Source organism: Tachyglossus aculeatus, chromosome 20, assembly GCF_015852505.1.
Source record: "Tachyglossus aculeatus isolate mTacAcu1 chromosome 20, mTacAcu1.pri, whole genome shotgun sequence".
NCBI lineage: Eukaryota > Metazoa > Chordata > Mammalia > Monotremata > Tachyglossidae > Tachyglossus > Tachyglossus aculeatus.
The window spans coordinates 9,248,053-9,275,166 of record NC_052085.1 but is presented as its reverse complement, the minus strand read 5'-3'; the positions used below and the strand labels follow the sequence as shown (position 1 = coordinate 9,275,166).

Sequence of the window (27,114 nt, the reverse complement as noted above, 5' to 3'; positions counted from 1 at the left end):
AGTGAATTTAATTGGAATAAATTCCGGGGGGTGGGGGGCGGGTGTATGGGTATTTCAAGAGTAGCATGTCGGTCAGAATCCACATCCTATACATTTTGTTCAACTTGAAGAACTTACAGGGGACCTGGAGAATTTGACATTCTCAACTCCCATTTTCTTTTCCAAGTGGTATTTTTGAAATTCCAAGGAGAAAAGGGTTTTTTTCTCTAACACAAATACAGGGGAAGGGGAGGTTTAAATCAGACCAATCTAACTTTAGTAAAACATGAAGTGTTTCACATCAAGCAGTGACAACTGCTCTTTGAATGCTGAATTTTAATCTAGGGTTGGATGATAGTTCCCCAAAACAGGAAGGACATTTTGGCGATGAGAACAGACAGGATTTCCAGAATTTGTGTTGAGACTTGTTATTTCTTTAGCTAAAACAATGGAGTGGCTTTCTAACAGGTTTACACTTTGGGGGAAAGAAAAAATCTATCTGCCTTTCTTTTCTCAAGTTGTGTAGAAACTAACAGTAATTGTCCTTTTGTATTCTTTTGTCTTTAGAACATGGTTTAGAAACACACCTACCAGTTCCTCGTCTGTCACTGGTTTTCTAACTTGCTGTTTCCCACAGTGCCCACGGTTAAGAGGCTACACTCTGTGGCTTGGTTCCCTTGGCCAGATCTGGGCTATTGCCTTAAGTCTGGCCATGAAAATGCAGCCATCTGAGGTGAGAACAGGCACAGCACAGGGCGGGAGGTGGAAGAGGAAAGCTCTCTATTTTGAAAATGGATTCAGGCAAGAGGAGGAGGGGATGGGGAAAGGAAGGTCATTGGGAAATCAGTCAGACCGAGGCCACTGAGTTATTGAACTTGCCCTCAGCCTCCTGTACTGTTCAACCAGGCAAACACAGGCCTGCATCTTTGCTTCTTCCAGAATCCACCCCTGTTGGCTCTCCTCTAGCTCCCGCTGCTGCTGTTCTGCACCCACTGTTGGGTGAAGGTCCCTTTTGGGTGCCCTCTCCAACCTGTCCGATTTCCCCCAATACCGGGTCAGAATGGGGCTTTCTCTAATTCACTAACTGTGAAATTGGGAGCAGGCCAGAGAGCCAAAAGATTGCATTCCTTCAGCCCTGCTCTCATTAGCATGGAGGAGAGGCAGGGTGGGGATGGAGGTGAATGAAGGAGTTAGTGATACGGAGAGCACAAAAAGAGGGTCCGGGGAAATGGCACAGTAGCACTGCCGTGTCCCAACTAATGAGTCCCTTAGGTACTCCTGGTCATTGGTTGGAAGGCATCTCTTTGAAGGTGGGAGCTATTTTTATGAGTCACTGAGATGGGCTTCTGACTCCTTCCGGCCCGCCTCAGCTGATAACCTGAAAGCTGGTCGAGAAGCTAGGTTTCTGTAGTTCCTTGCAAATCCATTTACTTTGTCTTGGAAGATAGCAAAATAACTTTTCTAGTTGTAGATAACCCTTCCTAAAATATTGACCTGTTATTGAGACTGACATTTCTGCTAATACCAAATCGTATTATGTTTAAAAGACAATCTTGGATCAGCAAAGGTTACAGTGGAAGCGAGGAGCCTCAGCTGCCTGATAACTGGTTGAAAGACCATATTTAAAAACTTCTCAGTGGCTGTTCAAAATACCTTACTCATCTGTCCCTATCTATTGCTCTTTTCAGTTTTTGCACTTACAGTTCCCAAGCAACAGGTTCTGCAAACATAGCTCCTGGAAGCACTATTTACTCCTGTTGCCTGGGAGTTCAACCCTCTCTGGCTCTTCAACCCCTGCTCCCGCACACACAACAGGTCCAGGGTCTCTCCATAGGTTGGAGCTGGAAGCCCAGGACTGCTGGTAGCTCGCGGTTCGCAGCCGAGGAGAAGAATGAGCAGTCAAGAGACGATCACTTTGAATGTAGGAGGGATGAAGTTCACGACCCGGCTGTCGACCCTAAAACAGTTCCCAGCATCCCGGCTGGCTCGCATGTTAGACGGTGGTGACCCAGAATTCAGGCTGGTGAACGGTCAGTTCTTCGTGGACAGGGATGGAGTCTTATTCAGTTACATCTTGGATTTTCTGAGAACCCACCTGCTTGCCCTGCCTGCAGATTTTTCAGACTATCTGAGGCTCCAAAGAGAGGTCGATTTTTACCGACTCGACCCCCTGGCTCGTCTCCTGAACCAAAAGCACCTCCTGAAGCCGAGACCAGAGCTCCTGGAGGTGCGGTTCCTGTGCCAGGACACCAGAGCTTTTTTCCGGATCTTTGGTTCCAGCAGCCACACGGTAGAGGTACTCACAGGGCGCATCACGGAGTATTGGGAGCAGCCTTCTGCCCAGACCTGGAGCAGTGACTCGTCCCCTGCCCAGACAGCCTTGCTTCCTTTCCCTCCGCAGAGGCCCTCCTACCACGACCTGATTTTCCAGTGTGGCACCGACAGCACTACTGGCGAGCCGGCTGAGGCCAGGTATTCCCTCCCCCACGCCCCAGTGGATCTCTCCTCTGGCCCCATTTTCTGATGTTTTCCCCAACTCGATAGTCTCTTAGGCCTGCAATAATCACTCGTCTTCCTGGGAGATTTCTACCACTTAAAATGGTTCTTGGGGTGATCATTGGCTGTTCCAGCAAGTGTGATTTCCAGAGTTTAGTCTCAGTAAAATTGCCCCATTTGAGAGCTTTCTGCAGTCTATTGTCTAAAAATGGACTAGATTTTTCCACCCTTTCCACCCATCGTTTCTTTAACATGCTTCTTTCCTCCCTTGCCATTTATTTGCTCACTTCTAGCTCTAATGTGTTGACTTCATTGGTCTCTCCTCACTTCTCTTTAGTTTCCCATGGGGGACAGATGGGGTTTTGTGCTGGAACTGGATGTAGGCTTCTCTTTCCTTCTTGACCATTTTGTTCCTTCCCGGAGGGTAAAGAGCAAATGAGGGAGAGAAGTTGCTCTATTGACTGTTCACTTTAGTCATAGAAGCATCATTTTTTTTTCCCCACCCTCTCTGTCTTTACCAGGCCCTAAAGTCACCCTCATTATCATTTCTATGACGCTGTGGCTACCAAAGGGTGTTCTAGTCTTGCTCCTCTATAAATGGCCAGACATATGAGCTGGTGCCTGTTTGACAAAATGGGCCCTTGAAAGTATTCTTTGTGAGTCGTGGACTCGTCTGACTTACCAACTGGAAAATGGTTAAGCTTCTCCCAAAAATTAGAGGATGTTGGCCTGAGCATTTTTAGTTTGCAGGGAAAGGGATTTGAACTTTTTATCAAACTGAGCAAAAATAGGGGGTTGATAGCATTGAGGGATACAGGGGATTGACCTTTCAAAGGGTAGGGATAATCTACTTTTGGTGCTCTCTGAAAAATAAAGATAATTAAATGTAAATTGAAAAGTGCAGCAGAAAAATCCCAGGCACATAGAAGCCAGGTGAAATGTCTGAATAAACTAGAGGCTCTTTTTTGTGCACTAGGAGAAGGAGGGAGAAAATTAGTGAAAAAATAGATGTAAGATTAAGAAATTGAAATGGGTTAAATATGTAGTCATATGGTTCCTATCTGTTCCATTTTTTTTCCCTCTTCAAAGATTCGGTTAATTTAAAAAATCTGTTGTGAAAATTCCACTGTCTGAGCCTCATTCTCAGTTATTGTCACTAGAAGTTATTAAAAGAAATCTCATGTTTCTGGTCAATTAGTTTAATGAATGGATTTTCTGGAGCACCAGTTAGTGTCCAGGTTCTCGTTTTTTGTGTATTTTTTTGTTTTTTTGAGATCTTGTTCAGTTAAAGATGTTTTTATCTTGCCCAGCTCCCAGTTCTTTGCCTCGTGCCATTTATGCATTTCTGTGTTCATTTAAATCAGAGGAAGAAGTCAGATTGAAACCTGTTGATTACCCTACTTTCCACCTGAATAGTCAGTTCTCCACTAACCTGGGGGTTGTGTTCTTGGAGAACCTCACATTCAGTAAAACTCAGACTGAAGTACTTGTGCTTTGACCACCTCCCAGCCGTTCTTCTGACACTGCCCCACTGGGTCCTACCCACAGACACAAGGAAATCTTCCCTAATCCTTCGTTTGCAGTCTATGCAAATCATGTAGTGAAAGTACACATTATGGAAGAACTCGTTGCAGACTAGTCTCCAAGAATGTTCATCCTGTTGAGTTTAGGATTTGTAGAATGATTTTTAACTGGCTCAATGGGAAGATGAGAAAATATTTTAAAATCCACGTATTGACAAACGTTTTGGCTTTCCACATACCAGTAAGTGACACTCTATTCCATCCCTTCCTTGTGGTGCCCTGGGATCATTACCTCCAACTTCTCAGGACTTGTCTCTCGCAGAAAATCAAGTTCCATGGACTTCATGACTTTCTTCTTGCCCAACTGTACTGCTGTGTAATGACTACCTATGTTATGTACCTTATGTATTGTATCTATGGAATTGATCTCTCTTTTATAATGTCCTGATTAACATTTATGTTGGTTCTAATGTTTTTATGTGAAATATGTGTTTTAGGACTTGGAAGAGGGAGAAGCTTTTCCTACTGTCATAAGAAGTTGCTGCATCTGGCATTTTACAATAAATGAGATATTTATAGAGATGGACTCCCTAACTTGGCTGATATTTGAACAGTTTCCTTGTTCCATCACCATTAGACTACTGTAATGAGAACTGCTGTCCCACATTGATTGCCCTGTCCTCCCCAAGAGCAGAGAGGAGGTGAGGATGCCTCCAAGGCCTCTTCAACCTGTTCAACTGCAAACAGTTCACATGGCCATAAGAGACCAAGGAAGCCCAGTTTCCCCATGAAGGTCACCCTGGGCTGCCCCGGACTTTGACATTGCCATTTTATAAGGTGCCCCTTATAAAATGGAGGAAAGACAGACCCTTCTCAACAGATTCACTTAATGGGTTTCGGTGGGCAGAGGGACACTATTTGAAATTGTGCCATCCCAAAGCTAGGTAAAAGGTCACGTCATGTAACACTTGTGTCAAATTTCCATTTCTGAGTGTGGGGAAGGGAAGGGGGCAGGTTTCAAGGAGATGTCAAACCGGAAACCTTCGCAGCCCTGAATGGAAACTCTCAGATCTTGTCAGAACCTGCGATGAGCAAACAGCTCTTAAAGAGCGGTGGGAGTGGATCACTCCTATTCCTCTCATGGAGTTGGGATAATTTGCCTAAATCATTTGGACTAGTTTTGTAGGCTATCTTGAATCCACCAACACTATCCACTGGTTGGGTTGAGTTCTGGTGATCCTCAGAATTACAACATGATTGGTTCCTGAAAAATGGAGGCTTAAGTCAAAACCTAAGTTGGAACCAACTGTTTCATGGGAATAGTGTTAGAAAAGGGAGGTTGATTCTTGAAACAAGGCCAGATTTCCCATTTCTAACAAAACCACCCAGAACCGTGTGCTCTATCAATTACAGACCAATAATATTAGTGTTTTTATATTGTTAGAGGTTCCAATAATAATAATGATGATGATGGTATTTGTTAAGCGCTTACTATGTGTAAAGCACTGTTCTAAGCACTGGGGATACAAGTGATCATGTTGTCCCACGTGGGGCTCACATTCTTAATCCCCATTTTACTGATGAGGTAACTGAGGCACAGAGAAGTTAAGTGGCTTGCCTAAGGTCACACAGCTGACAAGTGGCAGAGCTGGATTCGAACCCATGACCTCTGACTCCCAAGTTCATGCTTTTTCCACTGAGTCACGCTGCTTCCAAGATAGGACAGCAGATTTTTACTTCATTGGAAGTTAAATAGACATATCAATCCTCCCTGATGACACTGCTTGACAATCAGGTAACTCCACTGTCTTACAGTTTTAAAAACAGTTTCCCCTATTTCCTTAAGGCTCTCGTGTGCCCCTTCCAACATCAGTGTTCTGAAGCCAGGATCATAAAGGAGCTGAAACTGGATGTAAATTTAAGTGCTTTTCATGGTGGATAGAGGCATCTTAAGTAAAGATTGTCAGTGAACAGTCACAACCTTTCATTCATAGGGAATTGAGTCTAAAAGTGCCAATAACACAACTATAATGTTATGAACCACTTGAAAGTAAAGGAATAAAATGAATTTTCTCACTATTAAAATGGGAATTTTTGCTGAAATGGAGTATTTTTAAAAGCCACTAATGATGTCTTCTGCCTTAGGTATGTTTCTATAAACCCTGATGACCGGAAACTGATCAATGGAACCAACGTCCTAGGACTGTTGGTTGACACTTTACTGAAGGAAGGTTTTCACCTGATCAGTACCAGAACCGTGTCCTCAGAAGAAAACGTTGAGTGCTACAGCTTTCAGAGGATAAACAGGCCAGAAGCCCTGACGCTCAGTGAAGCCCAGAAGCCAGAAAATTATCCGGTGCCGACACCAGTGCAATCTCAGAAAAAGAAGTGATTGAGGGCAAGGACAATTGCTTAAAAGCTTTAAAAATCAAAACAGTTTGGTGTGGCATTTTGTGCGTGTGAGGGAGCAAGGAGTACTGCGAAGAGGCATTAACCCTGGATGAGGGCAAGCCCCCAAGACATGGCAAATTCCTACTGGATTCCAGTAGAGAAGCAGCATGGCTTAGTGGCAAGAGTGCGGGCTTGGGAGTCAGAGGTCATGGGTTCAAATCCCGGCTCCGCCGCTTGTCAGCTGTGTGACTTTGGGCAAGTCACTTAACTTCTCTGTGCCTCAGTTACCTCATCTGTAAAATGGGGATTAAGACTGTAAGCCCTCTGTGGGACAACCTGATCACCTTGTAGCCTCTCCAGCACTTAGAATGGTGCTTTGCACATAATACGCGCTTAACAAATGCCATCATTATTATTCCAAATTTTGGTCCAGCCAGCCCAGGCAAGGATCACCTCTGCCGGTGTGGCTGATATAAGCATGGACTGTGCTTTCTTATGATGCTTTTCTCCCAAATAGTTTGCAGCTCTTTTAACATTTGACAATCAGATCTGACAGATCCCGAGGTGGGGGACTCACTGGCCCTACGACCTTGCTCTGGCAACTTTCCAACTTCTCTGCTTCTGTTGTCCCCAACCATGCGAAGAAACATATCATCCAGTCCCGCTGGGGGCTCCTTAAGGTCAGGGGTCATGTATCTAGAACTGCATTGTTTTTTCCAACCTCTTACTGGGCTCTGCACAATAGGCACTTAATAAATGCTACTGACTGGCTCATGAGAGCAAGATCCTGCCCTGATGGTCCTTTCGCCGGATCCCCGAGCAGAATTCAGTGAAATGGGAATATTTCGAAAATGGAAAAACTCTCTGTCACTTCCCCCATCTCCACCCCTCCAGAACATTGGAAACTGCTCATTTCATTCTTCCCGTAGGTCTTCCCACTCTCAGTTCTGGCCATCTCTCACTGTCACGGCTTCTCTTTGTACCAGGGGTTTTTATTATTATCATAACTTCTACTATTATTAGTTTTCATTCTGATCATCCCTTCCTTTTACCTATGGTGTATAATATTCTCATCCTGAGCAGTAATTTGCTCAGGTTATTTACTAAACATTACATTTTTATATTAAAAGGGAGAAAGACCCAAAGCTGAAAAGTGCCCAAACACACTTTAGCCAGGAAACATTCAACCTTTTGCTTTTCTATTGCTGTATTTTTTAGCCTGTCCACATTTGCATTAAAATGACTTGCATTGTATGCTCCCAAGTGCTTAGTATAGTGCTCTGCACATAGTAAATTGATTTTTACAACTGAGAACGAAACCCCGGGGGAGATGGCTTGCGACTCCCTTTTCCTCCACCCGCTAGATCCTCCAGCTGGGCGGGCCCCAAGCTAAGTGTCTTGGAAAAGAAACACCCATTTCTGCAAAGTGCCCTTTGAAGCCCGGATCTCTGTTAGCACAGTTCTACAGGCTCACTGCGAATGGCATAGAAGGGAAGTGATTAGTGTAAGACCACCACCAGTCTAAGACCAATGAGTTACTTTTTTGACAAGTGGGACTGAGGTGGAAGTAGTAGGTAAGTGGGGGCAAGTTAAGTCCCAGATCCTTGCCTGCTTTAGGAAAAAGTTTCTCAGCCTTCTTTTGCAAACTCAGCTTTGCCTTTAAGCAGACCATTCATGTCTGCTTGTTGAATACCTCTCATTTGGACTTGAGCAAAGCTATGGTGACATTTAATGCATCACACCTCCTCTTCCATTTCCTTTCCATAAAACAAGGAGCGTAGAGAAACTGCTTACAGTTGGTTCTTCTCTCTTTTTTTCTCTCTCTCTCCCCCACCTCACCCCCAGCCTGGCTTTCCCCAGGGCTCAGCAGCCTGTGTTTCTTAGAAGCCTGGAAGGAATCTGCCCTAGTAAAGATCTGTTGAAAGCCAAGCAAGACTGTGGGTATAGAATTCAGTTTTTGGATGTAATTACTACTTGTGAATTATAAATTGTTCCCAGGTCATGGTAAAACCAATGCCGCTTTGGGCTCTCGTCCAAACTGATCTGACGTCAGAGGGCCGCAACGGGGGAAGAGTGAAATGATCACTGGAAAGCAGCCTGGGAACCATACGTTACAGACTCTCTCATAACCTCCTACTCGTAATGGTTCTCATTTGTTTGGTGCAGTTGCATCCGTCAAACTTTTGCTCTGCTTTATAAACTTTATTTGTATTGATTTTCAATAATAAACAATGGAAATGGCCACATTAAAAAATGTACATCACAAGGGACCTCCCGGAAAAAATAAGAGTAGCACTGAGAACCCCTGCCACATATGGTCCCTGGTTCCCACCACACACTATAAAGCGGTCCCAGTCAGAGCAAGCTTAGTTGTGCACAAGCCCCTAGGGAATAAAGGATTTAAACACATTGAGAGAGGGTGGAGAGATGCTGCTGAGGTATTTTCAGGCTTTTGAAACTTGAACCAGTCCATTTTTCTTCTCTGGCCTTGTCCAAAAAATAGGCCGAGAACTGGGAGACTTGCTATTGGTCCCACAGAACCCTTCGGTGTGGGTGGAGATGGAAGAATAGGTCTTGACTTTTAATGAGACTGCTCTCTCCCTCCACACGCCTCTACAGTTAGTGGGTTGTAGAAAATGTCATCAGAGTTGTGGATTGGAGTGAAAGCTGTAAGAACTTGGTGAGTTAGTAGGGGAGTCAACAGGTACAGTACCAAAGAAAACAGCAACTGTTTAACAGAAAAGGGATTTTTGCACCTAAAACTTATGTATTGTTTAGCCTAGGCCTTCCAGAGAAAATCTAGGCAAAATTTGGCATTGAGATGAGTTTCATTATAAGTGCTTAGTACAGTGCTTTGCACACAGTAAGCGCTCAATAAATATGAATTGGACAGAACACCGCACTTGGGTGAATACAAGAGTAGCAAGACCCCTGTAAGTATTTTAATGCATGTCTCTCCTGTTCATAATATAAGCTTGTGGGCAGGGAATGTTTCACTTTGTTATTCCATACTTCCCAGGAGTCTAATTCATGGATCTCACCGAATAGGTGCTCAGGAAATTATGCTACTACATGTTCCCTACCCTCAGGGAACTTTATTTTGGGATCGTGAAAGGCAGAGGAAAAACAAAGGTAAAGCAGGAAGCCATACAAACACATCAGGATAAAACAGCTGAAAAAATAACTAGAGTTAGGAATATATAAATAGAACGGAACCTTCTGGTTTCTTCTAGAGTGCCCCCTTCTCCTGCCCCCCAGCATTATTTCTCCATACAGGAATCTCAAAAGCCTAGGGGCTTTGTTTTATATCTGCTACATATTGAATCCTGGCCAGTACCTCTCTAGCTTTCTTTAATTGAAATTCCCTCCTGACCTCGCTGCTGCTACTCTTGAGAACTCTGCCATGTGGCTACTTACAACATCCTGTCATTCCATAGCTGCCAAAGATGTCTTCAGTTAACTGGATGGAAAATGGGTATTTTCAAGCAGCCACTAGAGTTCTTAGCTGGCCAGTGGGTCAGTTAGTCAACGAACAAGTGTTTATTGAGCATCTGCAGGGCAGGTTATACCAGGACCTGGGGACAGCACACCTGCTATAAATACAGGCACTGCCACAGGGCCAGTCTTTAGATTTTTTTTTTTGAATGGCACATAGTAAGCACTTAACAAATACCATAAAAGTGGTATTTGTTAAACACTATGTGGTGGGCACTGTACTAAACACTGGGGGAGATACGGGATAATCTGGTCGGACAGTCTCTGTCCCACATAGGGCTCACAGTCTTAATCCCCATTTTATAGATGAGGTAACTGAGGCACGGAGAAGTTACGTGACTTGCCCAAGCTCACAGAGCAGACAAGTGGGGGATCCGGAATTAAAACCCAGGTCCTCTGAGTCCCAGGCCCATGCTCTTTCCACTAGGCCACACTGCTTCTCCTGATCCCAAACCAAAACAGATTAATATTATCTTCATTTTGGAAGTAAATGAGTCTTCAGATTCTATTCTGAATGAGCTCATTTAAATTACTGACTGGTAAAAAAAAAAGCCTCTTTAAGACACTAGAAAATAGTTGAGGAGTGTTTACAGCACAGGCAGAACTCCACCCAAGAGATGACTACATTTTGACTCTATGTGACGGGAACTGCATAAACCTTGCAAATGGGGTTGAATCAAATCAACAGAAAGTCAAAGTTTTGTTTCATGGCACTAGTGACTGTCCCCAACCACAGAATGTGGAACCTTACAGAAAAGAAACAAGGGTCCACTAGAGGCTCAGAGTGTTTCAGCACTGCCAAGGTGAAGTTTTTGTTTGTTTACAACAAAGTCTGGCAAACGCAGTGTACAGATCATTTGAAAAAGCCGTAATACTTCTCAAACACTACACATAATGTGCCAATATAGAACGTGGTCTGCGGTGCTGCTCGTAAAGATGTTTTACCTCGCTCGTTTAGAAACATTCTATTGTATACCTCACCTCTTTTCGACTCTCCCGGCACCTCACTAGCCCTTTCACAGGCACTTATATGAACAAAAAGCCTTTCTTTTGCCTCATTTCAAGGTCCTTTAACTTACCAAAGCACTGCACTTTCTTACCCAACCTCAACTGTTTCCTTCATAACTATCGTACTCTCCCATGCGCTAAGGAATGAATTTAAATATTTCTTCAAATTGCATTTTTCAGTTATTTCTTCAAATATGCATAGTGACAGAGAAAGTCCAGCTTAAGTGGCTTATTCTCTTAACCGGAAGTATCGAGACGAGACAACGTAACTGATTTTGTTGGATGCAGAAGGGTCTTACTTCAGTTGGCGGAAAAGCTCAGTGACAAGAAGGGTCCGAGGTAAGGACTCCCATAGAAGCAAGTCCCATATGCATCGAACTGTGAAATCTGAAGTAGGGAGGCAGCAGGGTGGGAGTCTGTAAAACAAAATGAGCTAAACCAAGTGGCTCACTCGAGGTCCAGGGGCTGGAAGCCGTGGTTGCCGGCGGCTTCCCTGGAGCTGCTGGGCCACCTGCTGTTAATGGACAGCCGCAGCAGCTCCACGGACGTCCAGTCCAGTCGGGCAGCGACAAAAGTCATTCATTCAATCGTATTTATTGAGCGCTTGTGTGCAGAGCACCGTACTAAGCGCTTGGGAAGTACAAGTTGGCATCATATAAGGAAGGTCCCTACCCAACATCCAAACCTGGCTCACCAATGGCTGCGCAGGGACAGATGAGCTCACCGTCCGGCACTCTGAGGAGGAAGAAGCACGTCCAAGCTGATACAATTCCCTGCAAACATGGGAGGCTACGGCAACATCTGACTGAGAGCCACCCTGCTCCCTCAAAGCTCCCGAGGTCTGAGCAGTGTGATAAATCACACGGCGGCGGGACTGCTCTCTGACTCCTGAATTGACATGTTCAGTCCAGGGAACTGTACTGAAAAACGATGAAGACTCCAAATTACGATGTGGTTTCCTGTCCACTTTTCAAATAAGAATACAAAATAAGAACTGCAGCATTTAAGCGCTAATTGGCAAGCACTGTGTTACCTGCTGGGGTAGAAAGAATACAATCAGAACACTGCCCCTGTTCCCCACAGGGCTCACATCCTCATTGGCAGAAGAGGAAACTGAGGCACAAAGAAGTTAAAAGACTCACCCAAAGTCACAAGATACGTGAAAGAACCCAGGTCTCGGCTCCCAAACCTATTCCCTTTCCATGAATCCATGTTGCCTTATTCATTCATTCATTCAACTTATCTCTTGATACTACTGAGTGGATTCCAAGTTTAACCAAGTTTTCATTCAATCGTATTTATTGAGCGCTTACTGTGCAGAGCACTGTACTAAGCGCTTGGGAAGTGCAAGTCGGCAACATATAGAGATGGTCCCTACCCAACAACGGGCTCACAGTCTACAAGACGGGCACACAGTCTAGAAGCTTTCAGATGTCTTACAGAATTAATCAATTAAAATTGGTAATGTCCTCCTTTCTAATGGAATTCTTTTGATTCTTATGATCTGAAATTTATTTAAACAAAACATAAGAATGGAACCAAATCATACTGCTCTTACATATCTTTGGACTTGACTAAAAGCATGCAATCCCTTGCAGATTTGATAGGGAAAGAAACAGCTAAAGGAACTCCAAAGAGGGAAAAGAGTAGATAACTCCCAGAAAAAGCAGATCTTTTCAAAAGGTCAAATAATGGGCGATACAGTCTGTTCTAGGTATTTCACTGACTTGATGGCTCCATGCTTATATTTGCCCCAAATGCACATTAAAAATCTGCACTATTTTCAATGGAAAGAACTGCCACACAGTTGTGATCTACATTTCTACTCATTAAGTGTGGAAGTTTTGGGGCTTTAGGTGTGCTATAAATCTACCAATCAATCAACGGTATTTATTGAGAGTTTGCGAGAGTGCAGAGCACTGTAGTATACAACTGACTTGGCAGACATTTTCCTTTCCCACAACAGGCTTAAAGTCTAGAGGGTTGCTTAATACACAGTCCATCAGTTTCATAGGTATAATGAAGAGAATTTTGAAGTTGTTGTCTTTTGATGTGGGTATAATCCACATATTTGATAATGTGATTTAAAGACAATGTTCCGGTGTTAAGTTAGAAGCACATCAGTTTGGTCTGTGAAAATTATTTTCCCACAGACAAGGCTAAGCTCTAATGAACAAAGGACTCTTGAAATATTCCCCTTTCTCCAGTCAAGCAGAATGAAGACATTTTGCACCTGGGTTTTCCTCCCTCAAACTGCAAAACTATGAATGACAAACAACCAAAGAGAGGATGCATGAAAGACAACATCTGTCTTTGAGGTTCATAAGTACATATAAAACAGTGTCTGATTTTTTTTTTAAATCAACAAGATTAATTTTCAAATGCCCTTCATTATGGCTATTCCAAATACACCACTATATAAAAACAGCAAGAAAGACCAAATCAATTCACTCTTCTGTAAATAATCTTTATTAACAGAAAGGTCAGGGAATATACCTTGGCAAATTCAAACCAACATTTCAAAGACTAATTGCGGTACAAAGATTTCATCATAAAGGTACTTGGATTTTGATTAGACTATGGTTATTTATTTTACCTTTAACAACACTGACAAAACTGCTTTCAGTTGTTGCAGGCTGAATATTTTGATAATTGCCATCAATATCCATCTCTCCTCTCTCGAGATGCTTCGCTCAATCTAACAGGGCCCTCCTTGGAGGAACCTCTTTGGCAGTTAACAAATTGGGCAGGTTTTTTTTTTGTTTCACTTATGTCTAGCATCATTGTGAATGCTTGGGGTGGTGTTTGCCCCAAGACCAATCACAGGGTCCCTCATATTTCAATGGGTGGGAAGTTCTTACCTCTCACTGCCATCTAATGTAGCTTTCCTACGAAGCTTTGGTTATGAGGTTTAAGACTGAAACCACTCAGGAGAATTTAAAAATCTACCTGCAAAGGGGAAGGAGTGGAATTAGCAAAACTCAATGTGCCCGGCTTTTAAATGAATTGATTTACTTAGAGAACATGCCTACATTCTCCTGTAAAGTAGGACACCCTATCAATTAAGGTAAAACTTGACATTTCCACTAAAAGTTTGCAGTTTTCTATGCACTTAGTTTTCCATGCTTCAGAAAGACTTTATTGGGTTATGAAATAAAAGTTATAATGATTTTATTTTGGTTTACTGTGACTTTTCCTCTCATCTGGTTTCAATTGTTTGATGTTTGTCTTTAGCTTGTTAAAAGTATTTATGTAATGCCCATGTCAGTAGGTTAAGAAAACTTGGAGAAACTGCCATATTTTAGTATGGGTGGCAGATGGCTTTACAATTTCTTTATCTAAACATTTGGAACACTAGTTGTCTGATCTCTCTTGGGTTAACTTCTCACAATCTATTTTAACGAGGTGGTGAACATGGTATCAATGGAGTTGTTTGGCATCAACTTCAAGGAATCTAAATGAAAAAAAAAAAACGGATTTTTTCTGACATGGCACAAAAACGGAAAATGTGAAGACTTTTTTTAGAATTGAAGGAGCCTGAAAGTTGTAATGAATTATACAACAAAATTATTAAACCAAACTCACAGGGCTAGAAGCCCACACATTCTTCTAATCTAATACATAACTTCTGGTCCTATTGTGAGCAGGCCGCATGGGCCAGGCAACACAAGCAACTTGTCAGAATATAAACCTGACCAAAAAAAAAAAAAAAAAACAACAAACCCACAAGCTACATTTGACCCGTTTTTCTTCAGGTGACAGTTTTGAGGCCCTGAATTATATTATACGTTATAAATCTCCATTTAGATCAGCTCTCATTTGGTGATGTATTTTTTCACATTCAAGAATCTGAGATGCTGAAGGCCATTAATAAGAAATGTCTACAGGAGTATGGAAATGAAAACAGCAGCTTGATTCCTTAATCAGATGTATTTATAGTGTGCTTACTGTGTGCACAGCACTGTTCTAAGCACTTGGGAGAGTACAACAGAGTTGGTAGACACATTCCCTGCCCACAGGGAGCTTACAGTCTACAGGGTGAGAGACATTAACAAAAATAAATAAATTATGGATATGTACATCAATGCTGTGGGTCTGAGGGAGGGGTGAATAAAGGGTGTAAATCCAAGTACAATGGTGACAGAAGGAGTGGGAGAAGCGAGAATGAAGGCCTACTTGGGGAAGGCCTCTTGGAGGACATGTGCCTTTGATAAGGTTTTGAAGGTGAGAAGAGGAATTGTTGGACACAAAGGGGGAGGGAGTTCTAGGTCAGAGGCAGGACATGGGGAAGATGTCAGTGACAGATGAGATAGACAAGATCAAAGTACAGTGAGTAAACTGGCATTAGAGGAGCAAAGTGAGTGGTTAATCCCCCTGATAACATTTTCCACCTTTTGCTCTTCTTCTTTTTCTTCTCGTTTGGCAAAGCGCGTAATAGCTGGCTAGAACAGCATGAAGAACTCCATGATTACTTTGGTCTTCCTACAATTTGGAGATTGAGCATTTAACTTCATAATGTGAACATGCACTTGGATCTGGACCCTTTGAGCACTTGATATTCACCCCACCCTCAGCCCCACAGAATTTACGTCCATATCCATAATCTATTTTAATGTCTGCCCGCCCCCCGGCCCCCAAAGACTAAGCTCCTGGTGGGCAGGGAACATGTCTACTAGCCCTGTTATGCTGTACCCTCCCAAGCACTCAGTACAGTATGCACTCAAAAAATACCATTGATTGATTGATAATGCCTGAAATGCCTAAATAGTACTTACTATTTAATCTTGGAAGTTACTCTTGGATCAAGTTGGACAGTGATATTATTACATTCACTGAACACTTCAGTGAAATACTGCTTGATGTAAAAATGACAGGCAATAAGAATGTTAATTATTTCTTTTGGAAACTTCATGTGTTACTTTAACCAGAGGTCCTTGGTTGTTATAGACCCACACAACTACTGTTTCATCATACCAATACTGACCTAAATGCTATGAGAAATTATGTGACACTAAGGAATGAAGAACTTGAACAAAACACTATTTAAGATTTTAACAGTACCTAAAATCAGTAAAGTATATATGAAAATACATAAATCCACATACACAGAACTATTTGCTTCAGAGCAGACTGTCTCCTCTTTAAGAATTTTGAGACCACATTAAAGAAAAACAAGTTTCACAAGCATAAATTTTCACAATATTAATAACTCTAATATTTCACAAACTGTTTCAAAAATATTTACAAATATACTGGGATTGTAATAAAGCTGACTGGCTTTGACTTTAAAATAATTAATAATAGTTTCTTAAAAGATAGCTATGCCTTCTGAAATAGTTCAACAAGAATTTACTTTGCTTCAAATGCACAAACGTGTTTATACATGAATATATTCTCAAACCCAATAATGGAAGTGTTGGTTTGGATTGGCTTAGGGATGACTCCGGGGTCTTGATTTACTCATTTTTCCTCCTCAGCCCATTCTTAATGTCCAATTTTCCTATCACCTGTGACCACACACCATCAACAACTAAGCACCAGAAATCTCAAAAGCTTGGTGCTTTTGTGTGTGTCTGTGTGTCTCCCTTAATATACCTCTCACATTCAATCTGTCCCCAAGTGTCCTGGAAACTCTTTCTTAATATTTCAGAGCCATTCTCTCCTCTTAATAGAAAAATCATGCTAGAAGATCTGAATGTTAAAAGCCTCCTTACTGGTTTACCAGAATCCAGCCTCTCCTCTCTTCAATCTGTTTTACATACAGCTGCACCTATTATCTATCTAAAATGCCAGTCAGTGCATATTACTCCAGTGCTGGAAGCTGAACTGTCAGGAACTAGTCTCCAGTGTAAGAAAAAGCTTTGGAATGAGTGTTTCAAGGCAGTGCTCCACCCTCAGATCTCATCATCTCTTTGGCCACCAGCAGCTGAAGCCCTGCCTCTTCCATCTTACTCTGCCCAAGACCCTGGGAGAGCATACCCAGCATCTTCTTCTGTGGCTGGCCATATCCCCTGGAAATGCATTTGCCACTGCGATACTGGGACCATTGGCTATCAGGTTATATATATATATTTTTAAACTTTCAGGATTGTTACTCTCCTATCAAGTGTTCCATGCCTTTCCATGGCTTCTCACATAAAACCAAAGTTCCTAACCATTGTTATAACTCCCTCATACCACCGCTGATGTTCTCTGCTTCTCCTGATCAATAAGTGGTATTTATTGAGTGCTTACTGTGTGCAGAGCACCATACTAAGCAGTTAGGAAAGTACAACAGAGTTGGTAGATGTGATCCCTGCCCACTAGGAGCTTGTCTAATAGGGGGCAAAGGCATTAAAATGTGTTACAGATAGGGGAAATGGAGTCTAAAGATATTTACATAAGTGCTATGGGACAACCAAGTGCAGAGTTGACCCAGTGGGGAGGATGGATGGGGAAATGGGGTCTTAGTCAAGAAAGGTCTATAGGTGATGTGATGTGATTTTAAGAGGGTTTTGAAGTGGTGGACTGTCAGATATGAGTGGGGAAGGAGTTCCAGGTTCGAGGAAGGATGTGGGCAAGGAGTTGGTGGAGGGGAGAACAAGGTAGAGAGGGAATAGGCTGGTGTTAGAGGAGTGGAGTATGCTGGCTGGATTACAGTATGAAACCAGCAAGATAAGAAAGGAGGGAAAAAGCTGATTTAGTGCCTTAATCCCACAAACACCCCTCCTATGTTTTCAATCTTTTCCTTTCATCTCTCCCTCCTCTGATCCACTGTACATGCCCTCCCCTTCTCAGCTTTTGCCAACCATGTTCCTCTCCTCCTTCAAAACTTCAAAGCACTTCTGAAGAGCCACCTCTTTCATAAGAGATTTTTTCATGAATCCCCTCACCATCCTGGTCATGCCACCCCCTCAACACTTACACATTTGTTTACCCTTGTCCGTTGTTTTTATCTATTCTCACATGTACTTAAGTCAAGCATAACAAACTTGCATTCCATGGGCTGTTTACGGCCCACTGTGAGAATGGCTGCGGCCCACACAGAACAGCTGCTTTAGACAGAGGCTAGTCTGTCACACTTTCCCTGTCGGTAGCCCAAATGCTTGCTCTTATCCCGTCTGAAGGGGCTTTTCTCTGGGGGTTGAAGGGGCTTGGGTTCCTGGTGAGCAGTCCCTAAAAGTGGCAGCAGTGGCCTCCAGCCTACAGCAGTAGTGACAAACTGGGCTGATGGCAGAAGCGATGATGGGGCGGCAGGTTTGGCTGTGATTCTGTCCGCCAGCTTCTGAGGGGAAAATCATCTGGTGAGTGTCTATGCGTGGACATGTCAGTGAAGGGGTGTGTGTTCATTTATCTCACTGCCTCTTTTCCCCTTTCTTACCTTTTTCTTCTCACAATCATAGACTATTGTCCCTGCCCCCATGGAACCCCCACTCATTATCATGGGATGGCCAAGAAATATGGCCATGCGCACCAATTTCATTTCCTTTCATTCTGCAGGGACACCACCCCCTTTACACTTTTAATGGGTCCATAAAAATGAGGGCTAAGCAAACAAGTGCTAAATGAAAGCCCTTCTCCACCTCAACCCAGCAGAGCTTTTCTTAACAAATGCTGGTATTAGTATTTATTGATCACTCCAATCATTCATTCATTCAATCGTATTTATTGAGCGCTTACTGTGTGCAGAGCACTGTACTAAGCGCTTGGGAAGTAAAAGTTGGCAACATATAGAGACAGTGCCTACCCAACAGCAGGCACTTTGTACAATGCACTGCACTAAGTGCTGAGGAAGAACAAAACAAAGAAGTGACCCATTCCCTTCCCCTAGACTCTGAGGGATGAGCGAAAAATATTTGCAAATAGCCATGATACGTACTCTACATATATACAAAAGCAGGGCTAATGAGTTCACAAATGCTAAAGTTTATAAGACTTACGGAGCTGGGAATTAGTTGGGAAAGGTGGGATTTTGGAGGGTTAAGAGGGCTTTGAATGTGGGGAGAACTGTGGTCTGCTGGCAATGCTTTTCCCCTCCCAGCCCCACAGGACTTAGGTACGCATCTGTAATTTTATTTATTTGTACTGATGCCTGTCTCCCCTCCTCTGGACTGTAAGCTCATTGTGGGCAGGGAATGTTACTATTTATTGTTGTGGCATACTTTCCCAAGTGCTTAGTACCATGCTCTGAGCTCAGTAAATACTACTGAATGAATTGAGCCAATTCCGGAGACACTTGCTTCCTGGCTTGCGATCCTGGAGAGGGGTGGCTCCCTAACTCCAAGTGATCAGCTCCTGCCCTGACCATGGATACAATCCCCACTGACTTCCTCTGTCTCTTCCCAACCCAACATCCACCAAAGGACTGCAGTCACCTGCTCTACCATGTAGCACTCTGGGGTGTGGGAGGCCACAGAACTGTAGCAAAGTGAAAAAGTATAAAGTAACTGCCATTTAAATGTAAGAGCTAAAAGCATAAAAGAAGAGGGTCCCTGTATTTAATAATGTATTATCTGTATTAATGACCTATCCACAGGACTGAGTTTGAAATGCCTGGTACAGATCTTGTAAGATCATCACTTAAAATGTGCTTGACCTCCCCATAAGACTAAGCAGCCCGCAAGCGGGAACTGTGATTTAAGATTTTTTCCAAAAACTCCTCACTCTCAGCTTCAAGGCTATCCATCACCTCGCCCCCTCCTACCTCGCCTCCCTTCTCTCCTTCTACAGCCCAGCCCGTACCCTCCGCTCCTCTGCCGCTAACCTCCTCAGGGTACCTCATTCTCGCCTGTCCCGCTGTCGACCCCCGGCCCACGTCCTCCCCCTGGCCTGGAATGCCCTCCCTCCACACATCCGCCTAGCTAGCTCTCTTCCTCCCTTCAAAGCCCAACTGAGAGCTCACCTCCTCCAGGAGGCCTCCCCAGACTGAGCCCCCTCCTTCCTCTCCCCCTCGCCATCCCCCCCGCCCTACCTCCTTCCCCTCCCCACAGCCCCTGTATATATGTTCGTACTGATTACTCTATTTCACTTGTACATATTTACTATTCTATTTATTTTGTTAACAATGTGCATCTAGCTTTACTTCTATTTATTCTGATGACTTGACACCTGTCCACATGCTTTGTTTTGCTGTCTGTCTCCCCCTACTAGACTGTGAGCCCGTTGTTGGGTAGGAACCGTCTCTATATGTTGCCAACTTGTACTTCCCAAGGGTTTAGTATAGTGCTCTGCACAGAGTAAGCGCTCAATAAATACGACTGAATGAATGAAAGTACTTAGTAAAAGGCTCTGCACTCAGTATACATACTAAGTGGCTCAATGGAAAGAGCACGGGCTTGGGAGTCAAAGGTCATGGGTTCAAATCCCCACTTCACCACCTGTCAACTGTGTGACTTTGGGCAAGTCACTTCACTTCTCTGTGCCTCAGTTCCCTCATCTGTAAAATAAGGATTAAGACTGGGAACCTCACGTGGGCCAACCTCACTTCATCACCTTGTATCCTTCCCAGCGCTTAGAACAGTGCTTTGCACATAGTAAGCGCTTAACAAATGCCATCATCATTATTATTACTGTTGCTGATGCTAACAAAAAAAGCAGTGGATGATTCATGGATTCCACCCCCCCACACCCCACCAAGACCCCTACTCAGTGTCCCAAAATAATGTTCTTTCTCCTATCTGTTCTAGCTGTCTCCTGCTAGAATGGGACTGCAGGCAAAAGGCCCATGGACGGGGGCTAATCACTGACTCCTACTGCAACCTCATTTCCAAAGACACAAATGGAAACCTAAATCTTAACGAGGAGGAATCAGTCATTGGCCTGCCTCCTCCGGCTTGCCAGGTGAATGCCTACCACGGCCACTTTCTGGAAACAAATACGACGGAGGTAGGGTAAGCAAGGAAAAACATTCCCCAACTCTATGCTCTTCTCACCACAACCCTAGCAGAGTAGTCCACTTAGCTCACCCCTACCAATTCAATCCCTGCCATTCACACTTTCTCCTCTACTGTCCGCCCCGCCCAGCCCCATTTAGTTACAGTCAGTGGAATTCCTGCTCTATTGAGGCTAAACTCCCCATCATACTCAACCTTTCTCTGCCCCTGGCATTCCTCTTCCTCCTGCCATTATGGAGACCTTGACTCTCATTTCATAGCTGTCCCCCATGTCCTCTCCTGAGCGGATTTCACCTTATTTCTCCTGACTGGGTAGGCGGGGGAGTGGGGGGGAGATGGGGACGGACAGAACGACGGGAAGGAGAGGAAGAATCAGTTTATTCTACCCACAGTGGTGTTTTCACACCACCACTTTCCATTCACTTGAAGCCCCAATCATCTACCTTTACCACCCACTGCAACTAAGAGTAGCAGCATGGTTTAGTGGATAGAGTTTGGGCCTAGGCATCAGCAGGTCATGGGCTCTAATCCCAGCTCCACCTCTTTTCTGCTTTGTGACCTTGCACAAGTCACTTCACTTCTCTGTGCCTCAGTTACCTCATCTGAAAAGTGGGAATTGAGACTGTGAGCCCTACTTCGGACAGGGACTTTGTCCAATCCCGGCTCTGCCAATTGTCAGCTGTGTGACTTTGGGCAAGTCACTTCACTTCTGTGTGCCTCAGTTCCCTCATCCATAAAATGGGGATGAAGACTGTGAGCCCCCTGTGGGACAACCTGATCACCTTGTAAACTCCCCAGCGCTTAGAACAGTGCTTTGCACATAGTAAGTGCTTAATAAATGTCATTATTATTATTATTTGCTTGTATCCACCCCAGAGCTTAGTACAGTGTCTGACACATAGTAAGTGCTTAGCAAATACCATAATTATTATTATCACTGCCTCCTTGGCCCCACCTCCGATCATATTTATTGAGCACTTACTGAGTGAAGAGTATTGAGCACACTAAGTGCTTAATAATAATTTTGTTATTTCTTAAGTGTTTACTATGTGTCAAGCACTGTTCTAAGCAGTGGGGTACACACAAGGTAATCAGGTTGGACACAGTCCCTTTCCCTCATGGGGCTCACAGTCTTAATCCCCATTTTACAGGTGAGGTAACTGAGTCACAGAGAAGTTAAGGGACTTGCGCAAGGTCACACAGCAGACAAGTGGCAAAACTGGGATTAGAACCCACGTCCTCTGACTCCCACACCTGTGCTCTTGCTACTAAACCACGCGGCTTCCCTTTGGGAGGGTAAAACATAACAGAGTTGGTAGGCATGTTCCTTGCCCCCAAGGAGCTTACAGTCTAGAGGGGGAGATAGACATTAATAAGAATAAATGAATACGATATGTATATAAGTGATGTAGGACTGATGGTGGGTTGAATAAAGAATGCAAAACCAAGTGTGAGGGCAACACGCAAGGGAGTGGGAGAAGACAAATGAGGCCTCAGAGAGGCTTCTTGGAGGAGATGGGATTTTAATAAGACTTTGAAGGTGGGTAGAGTGTTATGAAGGGGGAGGGAGTTCAAAGCCAGAGGCCGAAAATAGACGAGATTGAGGTACAGTGACTACACTGGCAGTAGAGGAGAGATTAGGAGGCCTTCCCAGACTAAACCCTCTTTTCCCTGGCTTGCTGTCCCTTCTGTGTCATCTAGGCACTTAGATCTGTGAGCCCCTTGATATCCCTGTCCCCAACCTCATAGCACATTAGTAGATATTTTTAAATTACATAATAGACTTTAAACTCATTATGGGCAGGGGCACTGTCCGCTATTGAACTTTCCCAAGCGCTTAATACAGTGCTCTGCACATTCTAAGCACTCAATAATAATAATAATGGCATATATTAAGCGCTTACTATGTGCAAAGCACTGTTCTAAGCGCTGGGGAGGTTACAAGATGATCAGGCTGTCCCACGGGGGTCTCACGGTCTTAATCCCCATTTTACAGATGAGGTAACAGGCCCAGAGAACTGAAGTGACTTGCACAAAGTCACACAGCTGAGAACTGGCAGATCCGGCATTTGAACCCATGACCTCTGACTCCAAAGCCCGTGCTCTTTCCACTGAGCCACGCCGCTTCTCTAATAAACACCACTGATTGATTGAATGAGAAGTGCGTGGTCTGGGTTGTTGCAGGAAATCAGAGAGGTAAGGTAGGAGGGAGTAAGGTGATTGTGTGCTTTAAAATCAATGTTAAGGAGTTTCTGGCGGACTGGAACATCCTTCTCTCCTACACTGATCCTTCAGGACTTGAATATCCACACACTTCCTACTCCTCCCGATTCACTCACATACCAATTTGGGCATTAAATTAACCTCACTATCACTAGTTATATCGTTTCTAACTTCACCAACTCAAATCCCACCCTCCGACCCCAACTACCCAATCTGACATCTCACCCACAACAGGACCTCGGCAGAACTGGTCTCTTCTCCCACAGAAAACATCAATCTTTAGGGAAATGGAGAGCATTAGAGTAGTTTTCAGGGAGAAATGAAGGAACATAGAGAAAATCATGGAGGAAAAGATGACCTAACAAATCTGAAAGTCTTTCAACTAGTATTCTATAAACACAAAAAGAAACCCAACCAAGAACAAATTTATTCATATCAAGACCTTTGAAATTTCACCCAATGCTACTCTGCACAAATATTCCTGAAATAAAATACTTCAAAATAAAGCCTCAAATTCATTACCTATCAAATTTAGGCAATTATGGAGCCTAATTCTATCAGTGCCAAAATGTACTCCCAAGAATAAGTTAGGCACTTTGGAAAAAGCAACTAAGGGACTGTTGCATACACTAACTTTAGTGCATCTTGGCAATCTTCTGGTGGGCTGACAGTGTTAAGGATGCTCCCAAAGTTTCTAATTTAACAGTGAGTCTAAATTTAGATACCTGGATTACTGGGCCCAAAAGTTTGGAAAACACCAAGCTACATATTTGATAAGGGAACATAAAATATTGAATGACGTGGACAAAACATGAAAAACCACAAGTTAATGAAGTTGTGTGAATTGTGGTAGCACAACAGGTAAACCAGCAGGACATTTTAGCATATTCACTTTTGATTGTCAATTGCAGAGAGTAGTCAGCCTTACTTCAGCAGCACAGTTAATACTGGAGATACTTTTAGAGTCTTAACGCCAATATTTACGTGCTGCTAAGGTACTGCTGACAGTGAGATCACAGTGGTTTTGACTTATCAGAAATACAGTGTCTTCAGAAGATCAGATCCTTGTATTTTTGAGGCAGCACAATATGGCCTGTATAATTTCAAAACTCACAAACCATTATGTGCTGCTACTTTACCCCAAGGTGTCTTCAAGCTAGCTCCTAAAGAATAGGAAATTAACACATTTGTTAGAAAATGGAATTCACTGAGATTAGCAAATTATTTTCATATTTTAAAAGACTCTCTAAGTACTGATAAAATTGTTCCTTTTTCTTAACTAGCTGCCTTATCACCTTAGAAACCTTTACTATTATGCCCTTTAATCTTTTTCCTGCATTCAGTGCAATTCAATCGAGTTCATTTGAAATTTATCAGGAGTGCATAAATATGAAGAAAAATTCTAAATTAAATTTATTCTCCTTTCATCCTAAAACAAAAAAGGGTTTAAATATTTTTAAACTCTGAATAACAATACATTTTATAATATATTTATTTAACACATACCATTCAAAAGAAATAGTTGTATTCCCTCAATAAAATAGTAAAGATGATTGGGGGATAGGGAAGAAAGCAGAATCAATTAGAAATATTTATGAAATTTATTACAAAAAACTCTGAAAAGCTAGCAAACTATGAATAGCCTTTAAACACTTTAGAGAGAGTGTACTTATCAAGTACCTATAAATATTATACATCAGTACAGAAATAATAAAATCAATTCTCTCATTGCCCAGAAAGGCAATTTTATTCAGATTTTTTAGTTTATTATCCTGGGGAGGGATTGTTATGGTGTTTGTCTTCAACCACCCCATCCCAAAGTGTGAACTTCTTGGGGGACGGAACGGTTAGAATTGAATTGTTCTATACAGATTTCCAAGTGCCTAGTAGCATGACATACATGTAGGCACTCAACGACGGTTAGTAATGATAATGATGAGGAAGAAGTCAACCATGACTCTTGACTCCTTTCTTTTCAACAAGAAGAAACAGGAAGCCTGATGTTTAGAGTACTGAAGCATGACATTTTCTACAATAATTTAAATTCTAGGATGTGGGAAATAATAAAAAAAAATTCCCATGGATCTGAATTATAGACCTTTTAAATAGAACACTATAGTAATTTTCCTCTTGAAAGTTTACACAGAGACAATGTCTATTCTTTGCTCATTTCATATTCAGTTTTTTTATTATTAAAAATACTCTACTGGAAATTTCCATTTCTGAAGGACCTTACATCTTAAATTACTTATATTCTTCCTATATAATGGAATTGCCATTCTTAGTGGAGCTAATGTATGCTTTTAGTACAATTTTATGTTGAAAATCAATTGTATTTATTGAGCACTTACTGTGTGCAGAGCAATGTATTAAGTGCTTGGGAGCGTACAATGCAACAAAGTTGAGAGACATATTCCCTGCCCACAATGAACTCCCAGTCTAGAGGGGGAGACAGACATTAATATAAACAAATTATGGTTATGTACGGAAGTGCCGCGGGGCTGAGGGAGGTGCGAATAAAGGGTTCAAATCAGGACGATGCAGACGGGAGTGGGAAAAGAAGAAATGAGGGCTTAGGGAAGGCATCTTGGAGGAGACGTGCCTTCAATAAGGCTTTGAAGGTGGAGAGAGTAACTACCTGTCAGATATGAAGCGGGAGAACATTTCAGGCCAGAGGCAGGACTTGGGAGAGAGGTTGGCGATGAGATAGACAAGATCGAGGTACAGTGAATAGGTTGGCATTAGATGAGCTAAGTGTGCGGGCTGGGTTGTAATAGGAGAGGGCAAAATAACTGAGTGCTATAAAGCCAATAATAATAACAATGATGATGATGATGGTATTTGTTAGGCGCTTACTATGTGCAAAGCACTAGGGGGGATACAAGGTGATCAGTTTGTCCCATGTGGGGCTCACAGGATTTAGACTGTCTTAATCCCCATTTTACAAATGAGGTAACTGAGGCCCAGAGAAGTTAAGTGACTTGCCCAAAGGCACACAGCTGACAAGTGTGGAGCTGGGATTAGAACCCATGTGCATGTTAATAAATGCATTAGTCTTTCCAGGTTTACATTAACTGTATTACATAGCTTCTGTAGTTAGCTAACCCAATTTTTAAAGTTAAGTGAAGATATAGAAAGGTAGTTAAAGAAATCCAGACAAAAAACTAAAATCCTTATTTGAGATAAATGTTTCAACCTCCTCCTTAGCCAAATCTTTTCCTAGAGCAGCTACGAACAACAACAACAACAACAACAACAACAACAACAAAAATCGACTGATTTGAATTTCACTTCCTCTTCTTTCTCCTTCTCCCTCTTTGGTGAATGGGTTAATGATGATGATGATGTTAATGATAATAATGTTTAAAAGAATGGTGTATGAACAAAAAAGAAAAGTGACGGACCGGGATAATCCACTAATATTCATTCCCTAGATAATAATTCATTCTCTGTAGGTAAACAGTAATCATAATCAAAACCAGCACTTAGAACAGTGCTTTGCACATAGTAAGTGCTCAGCAAATACCATTATTATTATTATTATTATTATTATTATTATTCTCTGGATAATCATTATCTGTACGTCAAAATTTGACTGCAAGGTAAGGTAATTATGAAAAATATAAATCCTAACGATCTCCAAATTTAATATCCTTCTTACAATCTAAATAAATAAAAAGTTCTCATAAAGATTAAAAAGAGATGCTTATATCTACATTCCTGAAAATTTTGTACTTAGTTAACATTAAGTTTCTAACAATTTACCTCTGGGTCTTAAATGCACTACATACTAAAAATGCTAATCTCTCAGAATAGCGGGAAAATGAATCATAGTTGTGCATATTTTTGATACGTAAAAGGAATTAAAATATTTTCCCACAGCCATCTCACCTCAGAGGACTAACTAAAAGAAACCTATTAATTTTAACCACCTTTTTGTCTATATTATTCATAATCATAAAGTCAAACTCAAAGTAGTATTACAGTTCTATTTTCTTTACTTCTTGGATTTAAATAGAGTAAAATACACAAATTCAAAAGATCTTCCAATAGATTCCTATCACATTTTTTGTTGGAGAAAAGGAATAAAAACATCAACTCTTTAAAAGGTTTTCAACAATTAAAAG

General features: G+C 42.4%; 1 protein-coding gene across 1 annotated transcript; it reads left to right on the top strand.

The window, feature by feature from the left end:
* Positions 1 to 16: 16 nt before the first annotated feature.
* Positions 17 to 6,596, top strand: KCNRG (potassium channel regulator). The gene is made up of 2 exons (XM_038761983.1): positions 17 to 2,451; positions 6,144 to 6,596. The coding sequence occupies exons 1-2, from the start codon at positions 1,871 to 1,873 to the stop codon at positions 6,388 to 6,390; spliced, it is 828 nt and encodes a 275-aa protein (XP_038617911.1). The 5' UTR covers positions 17 to 1,870; the 3' UTR covers positions 6,391 to 6,596.
* The last annotated feature ends 20,518 nt before the right edge of the window (positions 6,597 to 27,114 follow it).